This window comes from Tachysurus fulvidraco, chromosome 14 (genome assembly GCF_022655615.1).
Source record: "Tachysurus fulvidraco isolate hzauxx_2018 chromosome 14, HZAU_PFXX_2.0, whole genome shotgun sequence".
Lineage (NCBI taxonomy): Eukaryota > Metazoa > Chordata > Actinopteri > Siluriformes > Bagridae > Tachysurus > Tachysurus fulvidraco.
This window is the reverse complement of record NC_062531.1, coordinates 35,001-50,000: the sequence shown is the minus strand read 5'-3', so window position 1 is coordinate 50,000 and position 15,000 is coordinate 35,001. Positions and strand designations below refer to the sequence as shown.

Below are 15,000 nucleotides of genomic sequence, written 5' to 3'. Positions count from 1 at the left end.
TATAAATCATTATAAACAGAAGAGAGCTGGATTATAGATCATCATAAACCCAGAGTGGGATTATAAATCATCACTCTTCTAAATCTTTAGAATATGAAGGCCAACATTAATGAATAACACACTTCTTCACTGTGAAGGACATTTAACTTTTTTATTAATTACTATTGTTAACAGTGGAACACACACACACACACACACACACACACACACACACACACACACACACACACACACACACACACACACTGTGAGAAGGGTAAGTATGTCTTTTACCATCCACTTGGCCTCCGTCTTCCATCAGCAACCGGATGATGTTCAGGAAACCTTTAGCAGCAGCAAGGTGAAGTGGACGATCTCCCACCTCTCCGCTAACGTTAACATCCGCACCAAATTTCAGCAACAACTTACACACCTGTTCATGACCAGCACACAACCATTTTGCACATCAGTGTTTCTAAAGACTTCAGGAAAAAGATTTTAGATTACTTATTATACCACAGCACTGTTCAACTCTGGTTAGTCAAAAAATAACACATAATCTAAGGCTAATAACAGTAAGGCTAATAACAGTAAGGCTAATAACAGTTAGGCTAATAACAGTTAGGCTAATAACAGTTAGGCTAATAACAGTAAGGCTAATAACAGTAAGGCTAATAACAGTTAGGCTAATAACAGTAAGGCTAATAACAGTAAGGCTAATAACAGTTAGGCTAATATCAGTTAGGCTAATAGTGTTTATTAAACAAAGAAAACAGGTAAATGTTGATATAGTGACATGTTCTCTGAAGATGTGGTGAAGGAGTCTCCAGTGTCGGTGCTGTGTACGAGTCAAAGGTGAAGCTGGAAGTTCTCAACATCTTCAGGACAGAAGAGATTACACTTCTTTGTGTTATCTCAATAGCATGAAAAGCTGAGATCTTCCCCTTTTTAACTTGAATAGAGAGAATAAATGTTGGCTGATAAAAAATAAATAGCTGCTATAATGAAAGTGACAACAGGAATTAACTCAGTTCAACAATTAACACATTAAATAAAGAAAAGGATAAAAATTGTAATGGGTCTTTTTTAATTGATAAAAATTTGTTGGTCACTTGGGGACATGATGTCATAAAACAATGTCATCTTTATCACACAGCCATGTCACATTTTACACACAACACGATATAATGGAGAGGCTGACAGCCTTTTCTCCACTGAATACAGTAATGAACATTCAGCAGCAGAAACACACAACTGAGTTCACCACATCAGGCATCAGTCACAGAGGTTGATGCAGTGTTGGTACATGACCAAAAGCAGGACCAAGAATCTAAGGTGTGTGTGTTTGTGTGTGTAAAACAGGAACCTGCTCGTGGCCATAATAAGCTGCAATGTGCAGAGGTGTGAAGAACACAGCGTCTTGAACATTGACATAAGCACCGTGCTGCAGGAGAATGTCCACTGCCTTAAAAAAATAAAGACCACAAACTGACTTTAATTAACACACACAGAGACTTCACACACACGCACACTGACTTTACCCCTGTTTACTGGTGTGTCTACGTGTGTAAATACTGTACATTTCTGGCTCCGCCCACCTCATGATGTCCTGCTATAGTAGCAATGTGCAGAGCCGTAAGTGCTCCGTACCCAACCTGCTGAACATCTGCCCCGCCATGCAACAAAGCTGTAACCAGCTCAGCATTATCCTGAGAGAGAGAGAGAGAGAGAGAGAGAGAGAGAGAGAGATTGTGTCATGTCTCTGTGTTTAATTTGTTGTGTGTGTTTTGTGTGTGTTCCGTGTGTGTACTGTATAAGCAGCGAGATGGAGGGATGTGAATCCATTGCGACTCAGTCTGGAGGCTCGCAGTCCTTTTAGCAATAGAGTGCGGATATGACTTTTATTTCCTAGATCAGAGGGGATGAGATTAGATGTTAGAGTATCAGACCAGAGTAGATCAGACAGTGTTGCAGCACTGATGCAGTGTGGGCTGTGATTACAGAAGCACAAATCTTACTGATTACTTTACAGTGTAGAGGTTTTATTCCAGTTTATGTTCTTTACTGATCAGGGTTTTTAGAAGCCATTGTGCCAGAGTAGATTTCAGGTGTGTGTGTGTGTTGTGTGTGTTGTTTAGTTGGTACCTGCACAGATGCAGCACAGGTGGAGCAGCGACAGTCCGGTCTCAGAGCGGTAGTTCAGATTTACTTTGTTAAAAGCTTCATCTGAACTGAACACAACACAGAAACACACCTTACAACACTGGCTGTGACTCATTTTCAGAGTGTATTGAATTAAATTATATAAAAGAATGTATATCATTTTATGAGTTTAATTAAATGAATTAGTGTTAAATCTGTAGAAGATTCTGAAATCATTTGTTACCTGAACACATGTTTGAGTTCAGAATATTCTTTATCTTTAATCTTCAGATCATCATCCAGCTTTTCCATAATCACAGAGTACGACTCGCTCACTTTTTTCTTCCACTCATCTGTAGCAACACACAGTGTACACACACACACACACACACACACACACACACACACACACACACACACACACACACACACACACACACTTACACTTGTAAAAGGTGTATTTATTCTATTGTATTTAAGAGATTTCTTGTTGCTCTGATTTGTACAAATAGAGTAGTGTGTGTAAAGGAAACTGTATAAGATGGTAGGATAGGGTAGAATAGTGTAGGGTAGGATAACACAGTGTAGTGTACATTTACATTTACAGCATGTGACAGACCCCCTATCCAGAGCGACGTACATAAGAGCTTAAATCTCTAACACTGAATACATTAATGCTGGTTCACTAGGTTACAGACTTAAGATACCATGAGTTTAAAACATTTGTTCAAAGTTACAATGAAAAAGTGTCAAAGGTTTTTTTTTTTTTTTTTTTAATGCAAAAGATAAGGAAAGAAGTGCTAGTTGAAGTGTTTCCTGAATAAGTAGGTCTTCAACCGCCGCTTGAAAATAACCAGTGACTCAGCTGTCCGGACCTCTAGGGGAAGTTCATCCCACCACCTCGGTGCCAGAACAGAGAAGAGTCTTGTAGTATACTTGCCTCTTACCCTGAGATATGGTGGAACCAGTCGAGCAGTGCTGGTAGATCGGAGGTTGCGGGGTGCAGTGCGAGGAATGATGAGGGCTTTGAGGTAAGAGGGAGCTGGTCCATTTTTGGCTTTGTAGGCCAGCATCACTGTTTTGAATCTGATGTGTTCAGCTACCGGAAGCCAGTGGAGGGATCACAGCAGCGGGGTGGTATGCAAGAACTTTGGCAGGTTGAAGAGAAGCCGGGCAGCTGCATTTTGGATCATTTGTAGAGGACGGATTGCGTTCATATGTAGACCGTGCATTGCAGTAATCCAGTCTAGAAATGACAAGAGACTGAACAAGTACCTGAGCAGTCTGTCTGGACAAAAATGGCCGAATCCTTCTAATGTTGTAGAGAAGAAACCGACATGAGTGAGTCACATTAGCAACATGGGAGGAAAAGGACAGTTGATTGTCCATAGTTACCCCAAGGTTGCGAGCTGTGGCTGAAGGGGAGATCAGATCACTGTGCAAGATCATGACCTGGGGATGAATCACCTGGGATGAACAGCAGTTCAGTTTTGCTGGGATTGAGCTTTAAACAGTCATCCATGATGAAATTTCTGCCAGACATGCTGAGATTCGATCAGAAAAATTTTTGAAAGAAATGAGAGAAGTGATACCGGTCTGTTGTTACTGATGTCTGATGGATCCAGAGCAGGTTTCTTTAGGATGGGAATACTACTCTAGAACAAAGTGAGTTAAGCAGACAGTATACAAAAGTCAGGAACCTACTTTACTAGAAGACAATATAATCAAATGTAGAGAGTTAAAGCACACTTAAGAGCTTAAATCTCTATCATTGGATACATTGGTTCACTAGGTTACATACTTAAGATACCATGAGTTTATACATTATACAAATGCAGAAGATAGGGAAAGAAGTGTTTGGGAATAAGTAGGAGTTGAAGTTGAAGTGTTTCCTGAATAAGTAGGTCTTCAACCGCCATTTGAAAATAGTCAGTGACTCAGCTGTCCGGACCTTTAGGGGAAGTTCATTCCACCACCTTGGTGCCAGAACAGAGAAGAGTCTTGTAGTATACTTGCCTCTTACCCTGAGAGATGGTGGAACCAGGTTGTGAGTTCAATTCCTATGTCCACCAAGCTGCCACTGCTGGGCCCCTGAGCAAGGCCCTTAACCCTCAATTGCTCATTTGTATAAAAATGAGAAAAAAATTAAGTCGATCTGGATAAGGGTGTCTGTTAAATGCTGTAAATGTAAATGTAAAAATAAGTGTATCATCAGCATAGCAGTGGTAAGAGAACCCATGTGAAATAACTTCACCAAGAGAATGTGTATACAGGGAGAAAAGAAGTGGACCAAGTACTGAGCCCTGTGGGACACCAGTAGAGAGTCTGCATGGAGCAGATGTCACTCCCCTCCATGTTACCTGATAGCGTCTTTCCAGGTAGAAAGCGAACCATTCCCAAGCTGATCCACAAATCCCAAGACTCCTGAGGGTGGATAAGAGAGTCTTGTGGTTGACCGTATCAAACGCTGCTGAAAGGTCAACGAGGATGAGGACGGATGACAGTTTAGCTGATCTAGCAACATGTAGTTTCTCAGAGACATCCAAAAGGGCTGTCTCTGTAGAGTGAGCTGCTTTAAAGCCAGACTGGTTGGGATTTTGGAGGTTGTTCTGTGAGAGAATGACAGACAGCTGATTATAGACAATGCGTTCAAGAATTTTTGAAAGAAAGGAGAGTACTGATACTAGTCTGTAGTTACTGATGTCTGATGGATCCAGAGCAGGATTCTTTAGGATGGGAATAACACGCTCTATTGAAAGTAGTTGGTACCTGACCAGATGCTATTCATGATAGTGGTAATGGGATCTGGTAATGAGGGGCAGAAGGTCTTGCGAGATGGTCTGGAGCATAGTGGAAGGGAGTGGATCCATTGGGCAGGTGGTAGGATTGCAAGACTAGATGAGTAAAATCTCTTCAGCTGCTACAGTTGAGAAATGTGACAATGAAGGAGTGGGGAATCTAGACTGTGAGACGTAAGTGCAGTCGGGGCAGTAAAGGTCCTGCAGATTTCCTCAATCTTCTCATGGTAGAAAGAGGCAAAGTCTTCTGCAGTCAGAGAGGATGAAGAAGATGTAGCCAGGGGGTTGAGTAGAGAAGAGATGATGTTGTGGAGCTTTTGAGGGTATTGTGACGAAGCTTCAAGCTTTTCCTTGTAGAAGGAAGTCTTTGCAGAAGTCACATCTGAGGAGAACTTGGCCAAGAGTGTACGGTAAGAATTAAGATCTTCATCAAGTTGTCATTTCTTCCACTTTCTCTCTGATGATCTTAGCTCTCTTCAGTTGTTGTGCAGCACATCTGAAAGCCAAGTTAATGTTCTGTAAAGCTGCTTTGAGCTAAAGCGCTATACAAATAAACTTGAATTGAATTGAATAGTGTAGGGTAGTGTAGTGTTATGTGGTACTGTAGGGTATTGTAGTGTTATGTGGTACTGTAGGGTAGTGTAGTGTTATGTGGTACTGTGGGGTAGTGTAGTGTAATGTGGTACTGTAGGGTAGTGTAGTGTTATGTGGTACTGTGGGGTATTGTAGTGTAATGTGGTACTGTGGGGTAGTGTAGTGTAATGTGGTACTGTGGGGTAGTGTAGTGTTATGTGGTACTGTGGGGTAGTGTAGTGTTATGTGGTACTGTAGGGTAGTGTAGTGTTATGTGGTACTGTGGGGTAGTGTAGTGTAATGTAGTACTGTAAGGTAGTGTAGTGTTATGTGGTACTGTAGGGTAGTGTAGTGTTATGTGGTACTGTAGGGTAGTGTAGTGTTATGTGGTACTGTGGGGTAGTGTAGTGTTATGTGGTACTGTAGGGTAGTGTAGTGTTATGTGGTACTGTGGGGTAGTGTAGTGTTATGTGGTTCTGTGGGGTAGTGTAGTGTTATGTGGTTCTGTGGGGTAGTGTAGTGTTATGTGGTACTGTAGGGTTGTAACAGTCGTCAGTATGCTTTATTTATTCTGTACTGTGGTGGCGTTGTTGAACGTATATCCGGGAAACCTGGTAGGAAGTATTAAAGGAAGTGTGATTGCACTTTTCACACTCTCTCTCTCGAGCGCTCTCGCCGTTGTTGTCAGGTGCAGGTTATTTCCGGTCATGCCGCTAGCGGAGGGCTTGTGAGTATTGGCCGTTGTTGCCGCATTGCATTAATGGGGTAATGCTACGTTTTTTGCGGCGGTCTTTTTTTGCTTTTTAATGCTTACGATCCTTATTTTGAGGAATGTGGTTACCTCATTGAGTTCGTCAAGTATCGGAACTTGTGATAAGAGCGATTGGCCGTGTTGCGTGAGAGAAAGAGCTTTGTTTTTCGAATTTGGGGTATGTCGTGGTCGCGATGCTAATTCAGGGCATCATTATTCGTGCCATTAGTATGTTTTGAGGAGGGTTTGTTGTTTAGGGAGTTTTTTCCTTTTGTGTTTATTTTGGCACTTGAGTTGCCAGATTAGGTTATAAATATTATTATTTGTGTTATTTATATTATTAAATATAATTTATGAGTTATGTTTCAGGCTCAGTAGGCCATGAGTGGCACAGTAAATAAATTTGTTTATTTTTGTTGAACTTTGGATGCAGATGATCTTTTTCTTTTTTTTCTTATGCCTGTTTTTGCTCTCATGCATTGTCTTTTCCTTAATTTTTGTCTCTGCATGAGATTTCTTGTATTGATTTTCTCGCTATTACTTAGCCAAGTTATTTAATTATTGTTGATTTGTCACTCAATCCTTGTTGAGGTAATTAAAAGGTAAATGTGACTGAGCTTGAATTTAGTAATTGATTTCTTTATTATTCCATTTTTTTTTCCTTTTGAGTTGAATATGATGTACTGAATTATCCTGTGTCGGAATAAAATCGGATTAGAAAACTCTGAATTTAACTTCTTCTTTCTGGTGGTTCCTGGTTTTACTTGATACATGTAGTGTCTCTAACTATTAAATTAAGTCATAAGTACATAATTGTGGTGGTTTTTACCCCTGGCGCCCGAACCCAACCTTTTAAGGCCAGCTACCGTCACAGAAGTGGCGCCCGAACAGGGACCTTTTAAGGCCAGCTACCATCACAGAAGTGGTGCCCGAACAGGGACCCTCAGATGTTGTGTGTTATTGGCCTATTGTGATCATTTATGTAATTATGGAACCCTGTTCTTCTCTTATTAATTTTATTGACTCTGGAGATGATGGCAATTTGGGACCATTTCATGATAGTCCTTCCACTCCTCAGAATGTTGAGCGGTCTTTATTAGACGATGACACAGGTTTAGAACAACCATTTCTTGGTGTCCCTCTGATTGGTTCAAGGAACCAAGCAGATGAGTTAACTATATTTTCACAAGCAATTGATTCACTTAAAAGTGTATTTGTGGATACTGTAGCTTGGCAGAAAAAATGGTTTGAGGAAAATGCTAAGCTTTGTTCTAAAGACATTCCTAAAGAGACATTAACTCTAGTTGATAAGGCTCAAACTGATTTTTGGAGGTCCATAATGATCGTATGCAAAATTTTACCAAGCAAACAATTGATGTCATTAAGTGGAATGCAAAACAGTCATGTACCGAGTTTAAGGAATTGTTTGATGAAGCTAACCGCTCATTATTTTCTTCTTTTAAAACAGCTATCATAGAACATAGTGTAAGTGGAAAGGAGTTACAAGAAGAAATACGTAGTTTGAAGCGGCAAGTGTTTACTATGCAGACTTCCCTTGATGCGCTTGTGCAGAAAGGCCCTCAACTTGACAATAAGTTAGTTGAACGGGAGGGTGTGGCACCTGCTCCTTCTCGGGTATGTTTAGGTTCAACTGCACCGTGTAATACCGGTGATTTAGTCAGTCAGGTTACTGTTCCATCTAATTTAACCTGTGGCCGTGTGCTGCCTATTAGGATGATATTTCCATCGTTTGGGGGGGTGCATGATGAGACCGATCCATTAGTTTACTTGGAAAGATGTAAAGACTTCTTGGCTCTCAGAACAATGTCGAATAGTGAAATTCTTGCAACAATGCGTAGTGTTTTACATGCTTCTGCTCGTGACTGGTGGGAGACAGTGAGATTTAAAATTGACACCTGGGAAAGTTTTCAGCAAGCTTTTTTAGCTGTCTTTTTACCAGAAGATTATCAAGACGTGTTGGAGGATCAAGTACGAAATCGAGTACAAGGGGCAAATGAAAGTGTTCGTGACTTTACTTTCTCATTTCAAGCTTTGTTTAAGCGTTGGAAACAGGAAGCTACTGAGGATGAAGTTTTAAAAGCCCTTTTAAAAGCTATGAACCCGTGTTTTGCTAGTCAGCTTTGAGGCCGTGCAAAGACAGTTGAGGAACTAGTGAGGCTGGGAACTCAAATAGAAAGAGATTATGATCATCAGAGAAAGTATAATCAGCTTCAGTTGTCCAAGAGCACTACATTTGGCCAGAATTCACAGACTAGAAATATAAAAGAGGTAGAAACAAAAGCTATCTTGCCTGTAGAGCAACGAAACCCAAGTTTGTTGTGTTGGAGGTGTCATGAAAATCATTCTCCAGGTTCTTGTCCTAATTTTAAGGCTTCTTTAAGTGGAAAACCCTCCAGAGAGCATGCACAGGGTTTTAAAGAACCCCAGAGTCGTAGTCATCAACGAGGTGTAGTATCTACATATGATACTCAACTTATAAAAAAAGATCCAACTAGTAGCAGACAGGACAAAAGAGTTGGCCCTGTAGTTCTTAAACAGTTGGTAGTTCCCTTAACTGTGAGGAACTGCACTGGGAAAGCACTTGTAGATACAGGGGCCACCTACACACTATTGCATTTTGATTTATGGAACAAGATGAAAGGACCTAGGGAACAACTTGAAGGGCAAGCACGAAGGGCCGCTTTATCTGGCTAATGGTGATGCTACTGTCCCTCTTGGACAGAAAATGCTTGATTTTTATTTTCATGATTTGCAATTTCAGGTTCCTACAGTAGTCCTTCCAGCTCATAAACTTGTATATTCAGTGGTGCTGGGGTTAGATTTCATAGCCTTGACTGGTTTGCAGCTTAATATCAAAGATCAGTTGTATAGTTTCTCCGGGGACCGGGAAAAACGTGTTTTCCACTTTCAGCCACCAATTACCTAAGGGGATTCTTGGAGGTCTTGTAAACCACCTGTAGATTGTAAGCCTACTGCTTCTCTTTATTCATCTGTTCCTCCTGTCCAGTTTGAATGGTCAGTGAGTGAGTATATAGAGAATTATATGCAGGAAAAAAAACTGGTGCTGAACTTGGCGAGCTAGTGCAAAGCAAGGTTAATGAGGGTAATTTACCAGACAAAGAGTCTCATGTTCTTTTTACTCTTTTGTATGATCATCCTGAAGTATGTACTCCCACTCTTGGAAGAACTCATATGGTTCAGCATAAGATTGCTGTCTGTACAGATGTGGTTGTTGTGCAAAAGCCCTATAGGTTACCAGTACATAAAAAGGAAGTAGTTAAGGAACAAATTGATGATATGCTTTAACGAAACATTATTCAGCCATCTCATTCTCCTTGGGCATCTCCTATTGTACTTGTCCCAAAAAAAGATGGAGGTCAGCGGTTTTGCGTTGATTATCGGAGATTAAATGCTGTGAGTGAAAGTGATGCATTCCCGCTCCCTACTGTGGGGGAAATTCTGGAGTCTCTTGCTGGAGCCAGTGTGTTTAGTACCCTGGATCTTAACAGTGGGTTCTGGCAAGTGGCAATGGACCCAGACAGTATGGCTAAGACTGCCTTTGTGTCCCCTTTTGGGTTGTATTAATTTAAAGTTTTACCTTTTGGTTTAAAGAATGCCCCAGCCACATTTCAAAGGCTCGTGAATAGGGTGTTGGCTGAATGTTTAGGACAGTGTTGTTTGGTTTATCTAGATGACATAGTCGTTTATTCATCAAATTTCAGTCAGCATATACAAGATCTTCAAAGGGTTTTGAAGTGTTTGCAAAAGGCAGGATTAACCCTTAAACTTCAGAAATGTCACTTCTGTTTAACATAAATTAAGTTTCTGGGACATGTGGTGACCACTGCAGGTGTGAAAGCAGATCCTGCTAAGACAGAAGCAATCCAGAATTTCCCTGTTCCAAAAAATCTAAAAGAACTTCAGCAGTTCTTTGGGATGAGTGGATGGTATCATAGGTATGTTCCTAATTTTTCAGCTATCGCTGAACCCTTAAATGCCTTGAAACGGAAAGGAGCTCGTTTCCAGTGGTCAGCTGACTGTCAGGCTGCTTTTGAGAATTTGAAAATACATCTTTCTTCTTCACCAATACTGGGACACCCTAACCATGCTTGTACATTTATAGTTTATACAGATGCTAGTTCAACCGGTTTGGGTGCTGTTCTTGGCCAACGACCATCTACATTTGGTACAACTGAAGAAGTACTAGCATATGCAAGCCGTACACTTACTGGGGCAGAAAGGAATTATTCCAGCACAGAGAGGGAGTGTTTGGCCGTTGTTTGGGCGGTTGAAAGGTGGCGGCATTATTTGGAAGGCAAGTCTTTTATTGTTGTGACGGATCATGCGTCTCTCCTTTGGGTGTTTAACACTACTAAGGCAAACTCTCGCCTGATTCGTTGGGCTTTGAAATTGCAAGAGTTTGAATTTACTCTTGAATACCGCAAGGGAAAGCTTAACAGTGCTCCTGATGCTTTGTCCCGTGTCAGTATCCCTGATTCTACCCCAATAGTTGCTGCGTATACCAATAAGCAAACCCAGGATAGTCTGGTCTTGCAGTTTCCTCTCTCTGATGAGGATATCTGGACAGCACAACAGCAAGATGTAGAGGTCCAAAGAGTATATCAGAGTATAGTTGATAATATGCAGAGTCCTGATGATTCTAGTTCTAGATTTGTTATTTTAGAGGACAAGGTTTACCGGAAGGTGACTCACCCTTCCAAGGGAACCTATTTTCAAGTATATGTCCCACATGTCCTGCGCCAGACTCTCAACAATTTGCAGCTAAGTTTGCAGCGAAATGGATTGGGCCTTATCGAGTTGTTGAAAAATTAGGTCCAGTAAATTATCGGGTGGTGCGTGAAGACAATGGAGAGGACTTACGTACAGTTCATGTGTGCAATTTGAAGCCTGCCTTTCCTGCCGCTGCAGAGTTGGATTGTAAGGAAAGGGAGGAAGTTTTGAAAGTTTTTGCTGAGGAGTCAGATGATGAGGATTTTCTAGGGTTTTAATATTGATGGAATTATGACCTGGATTAGATAGTACTCCATATTGTAAGGTATATTGCAAATGATCTACAAATGGTTGAATCTAAATGCATGAACTAGTGTTTTATGCTATTGTTGTTGCAGGGTTTCATGTATTGACATTTTCCTGTTGACGAGCATATATTTATAGTATTGTAGAATATTAGGGGATCTTTCTCCACGGGGGGAAGAAGGAGTGTGGGGGGAATATAGTTAACTCATCTGCTTGGTTCCTTGAACCAATCAGAGGGACACCAAGAAATGGTTGTTCTAAACCTGTGTCATCGTCTAATAAAGACCGCTCAACATTCTGAGGAGTGGAAGGACTATCATGAAATGGTCCCAAATTGCCATCATCTCCAGAGTCAATAAAATTAATAAGAGAAGAACAGGGTTCCATAATTACATAAATGATCACAATAGGCCAATAACACACAACATCTGAGGGTCCCTGTTCGGGCACCACTTCTGTGATGGTAGCTGGCCTTAAAAGGTCCCTGTTCGGGCGCCACTTCTGTGACGGTAGCTGGCCTTAAAAGGTTGGGTTCGGGCGCCAGGGGTAAAAACCACCACAATTATGTACTTATGACTTAATTTAATAGTTAGAGACACTACATGTATCAAGTAAAACCAGGAACCACCAGAAAGAAGAAGTTAAATTCAGAGTTTTCTAATCCGATTTTATTCCGACACAGGATAATTCAGTACATCATATTCAACTCAAAAGGAAAAAAAAATGGAATAATAAAGAAATCAATTACTAAATTCAAGCTCAGTCACATTTACCTTTTAATTACCTCAACAAGGATTGAGTGACAAATCAACAATAATTAAATAACTTGGCTAAGTAATAGCGAGAAAATCAATACAAGAAATCTCATGCAGAGACAAAAATTAAGGAAAAGACAATGCATGAGAGCAAAAACAGGCATAAGAAAAAAAAGAAAAAGATCATCTGCATCCAAAGTTCAACAAAAATAAACAAATTTATTTACTGTGCCACTCATGGCCTACTGAGCCTGAAACATAACTCATAAATTATATTTAATAATATAAATAACACAAATAATAATATTTATAACCTAATCTGGCAACTCAAGTGCCAAAATAAACACAAAAGGAAAAAACTCCCTAAACAACAAACCCTCCTCAAAACATACTAATGGCACGAATAATGATGCCCTGAATTAGCATCGCGACCACGACATACCCCAAATTCGAAAAATAAAGCTCTGTCTCTCACGCAACACGGCCAATCGCTCTTATCACAAGTTCCGATACTTGACGAACTCAATGAGGTAACCACATTCCTCAAAATAAGGATCGTAAGCATTAAAAAGCAAAAAAAAGACCGCCGCAAAAAACGTAGCATTACCCCATTAATGCAATGCGGCAACAACGGCCAATACTCACAAGCCCTCCGCTAGCGGCATGACCGGAAATAACCTGCACCTGACGACGGCGAGAGCGCTCGAGAGAGAGAGCGTGAAAGGTGCAATCTCACTTCCTTTAATACTTCCTACCTGGTTTCCCAGATATACGTTCAACAGCGCCAACACAGTACAGAATAAATAAAGCATACTGACGACTGTCACAGGGTAGTGTAGTGTAATGTGGTACTGTGGGGTAGTGTAATGTGGTACTGTGGGGTATTGTAGTGTTATGTGGTACTGTAGGGTAGTGTAGTGTAATGTGGTAGTGTAGGGTAGTGTAGTGTAATGTGGTACTGTAGGGTAGTGTAGTGTAATGTGGTACTGTGGGGTAGTGTAATGTGGTACTGTGGGGTATTGTAGTGTTATGTGGTACTGTAGGGTAGTGTAGTGTAATGTGGTACTGTAGGGTAGTGTAATGTGGTACTGTGGGGTAGTGTAGTGTAATGTGGTACTGTGGGGTATTGTAGTGTTATGTGGTACTGTGGGGTAGTGTATTGTAGTGCAGGGTATTGTGGTGTAGTTGAGGGTAGGGTAGGTAGTAAGGTTCTTGATTATTTAACAGAAGGTTATGAGTTTAAGCTCCAACATTAATGTGCTGCCAGCTGAGCCCTTGAGCATGTCGCACTCTGTCCGGCAGAGCACTGCATCATATGTGACAAAATTTCAATGTGATGTAATGTTTATATGACAAATAAAGGTTTCTTCTTCTGAAAACATTTACAAACCTGTACACCGTTACAAACACCAACATCTGTTATAATCACTACACAAACACTAGACACTGTTACAAACACCAACATCTGTTATAATCACTGTACACAAACACTAGACACTGTTACAAATACTGAAAACTGTTATAATCACTGAACAAAGTCATAAGCAGTTTAGAGGTTCATAGTTATTACCTGTACATGTCTGTGTAGGTCTGGATTTATAATTTCCCATCACGCTGTTTCGATGATCACCGCTCCGTACTGAACACTGTAATGTCCCTGTGATAAACACCACTAACACTACAGTATTACCTGAATAAACGCTCCTGCTTACACAGTGCAGGCAAGATGAAGCAGAGGAACACCACCTTCCTGATAAAAATAAACAGCAGCTATGGGAGGAATGTGTGACAGCTGAACACAGATAAAGCTTTGTGTGTGTATGTGTGTGTGTTGTGTTGTGTGTGTGTGTGTGTATATGTGTGTGTGTGTGTACAGTCCCCTCTGAAAGTACTAGAACAGAAAGTCGAGTTCTTTTGTTTTTGCTTTAAAGACTAGACTTCAAATGATCAAAAGTTGAATATGATTTTGATCAGAATTTTAGCTTCATTTCCTGATATTTACATCTAGATGTTTTAAAAATTAGGAACATGGCATTAGTTTAAACCCTTTTTTTCCAAATTAGTAAAAATATTTGAACACATTTTTTGTTGTTTCCCAGTTGGGTCCTGATGAAAAGATCTGCTCATGATCCAAGACACCGGAGTTCATCCGTGAAATATGGTGGTGGTGTCACACAGGGGACATCATTGTCCTTTCATGGCTGCTTCTGAAACAGACTCACTAATCTTCACTGATGATGCAGCTCGTGATGGTGGCAGCAAATTGCAGCAGTTTGGTCTCAGTGGGTCATCGGGTTGATGTAGTTATAACAGTAATATTCTTTAATGCTAATTGTGCTAATACTTAAAGCTCAACAAAAGTCCATGTTTGTAAATATCAGGAAATTAAAGCTTCACATTTGTCAGTTGATCTCAAGCCCAAATGCCTTCAGTGTAAAAGAAAAACAAAAGAACCGACCTCACTGATCTGTTAGAGACAATAAGTGTGTGTAGGCATGTGTGCATGAGCAGTAATGTGTACTGTAGGGTAGTGTAGTGTAATGTGTACTGTGTAGGCACAATAAGTGTGTGTAGGCATGTGTGCATGAGCAGTAAAGTGTACTGTGGGGTAGTGTAATGTAGTGTGTACTGTGTAGGCACAATAAGTGTGTGTAGGCATGTGTGCATGAGCAGTAATACAGCTCTAAAATAGAAAACATTTGAAGAACATTAAATAATTTCTAAAACTTATGATGTTATTCTAAGGGTGTGTTTATAATCAGATGATTCGGAATATAATTTTATTCTTTTAATTCCCACATTTTTTACAATATTGATAGATTAAGATCAGATTTAGAAACATCATCAGATAAGAAAGCTTTAAATTCTGAAACAGACACACAGAAAAACTTAATGCAATAAATGTGCTCCATTTAGGTGCATATTGATATTGCTTTCAGAGATC

At 40.4% G+C, this 15,000-nt stretch overlaps 1 protein-coding gene across 4 annotated transcripts in view; it reads right to left on the bottom strand.

Annotated features, from left to right (window-relative positions):
- tnni3k (TNNI3 interacting kinase) overlaps nucleotides 1–15,000 on the bottom strand; it is a 33,002-nt gene that overhangs the window by 12,850 nt on the left and 5,152 nt on the right. For 2 of the 4 annotated variants that reach the window (XR_007137668.1, XM_047799753.1), the window contains exons 1-7: nucleotides 13,627–14,923; nucleotides 2,366–2,474; nucleotides 2,125–2,210; nucleotides 1,790–1,887; nucleotides 1,578–1,688; nucleotides 1,346–1,444; nucleotides 274–412 (exon numbers count right to left, since the gene is read on the bottom strand). Coding sequence is in view for 2 of the 4 variants with exons in the window: in XM_047799753.1 (XP_047655709.1) it covers nucleotides 274–412; nucleotides 1,346–1,444; nucleotides 1,578–1,688; nucleotides 1,790–1,887; nucleotides 2,125–2,210; nucleotides 2,366–2,474; nucleotides 13,627–13,666 (682 nt within the window). In the remaining 2 variants the exon portion in view is untranslated. Of the gene's footprint in view, nucleotides 1–273; nucleotides 413–1,345; nucleotides 1,445–1,577; nucleotides 1,689–1,789; nucleotides 1,888–2,124; nucleotides 2,211–2,365; nucleotides 2,475–13,626 lie in introns of those variants that run through there. The other 2 variants (XM_027171304.2, XM_047799754.1) reach the window with 2 other exon arrangements.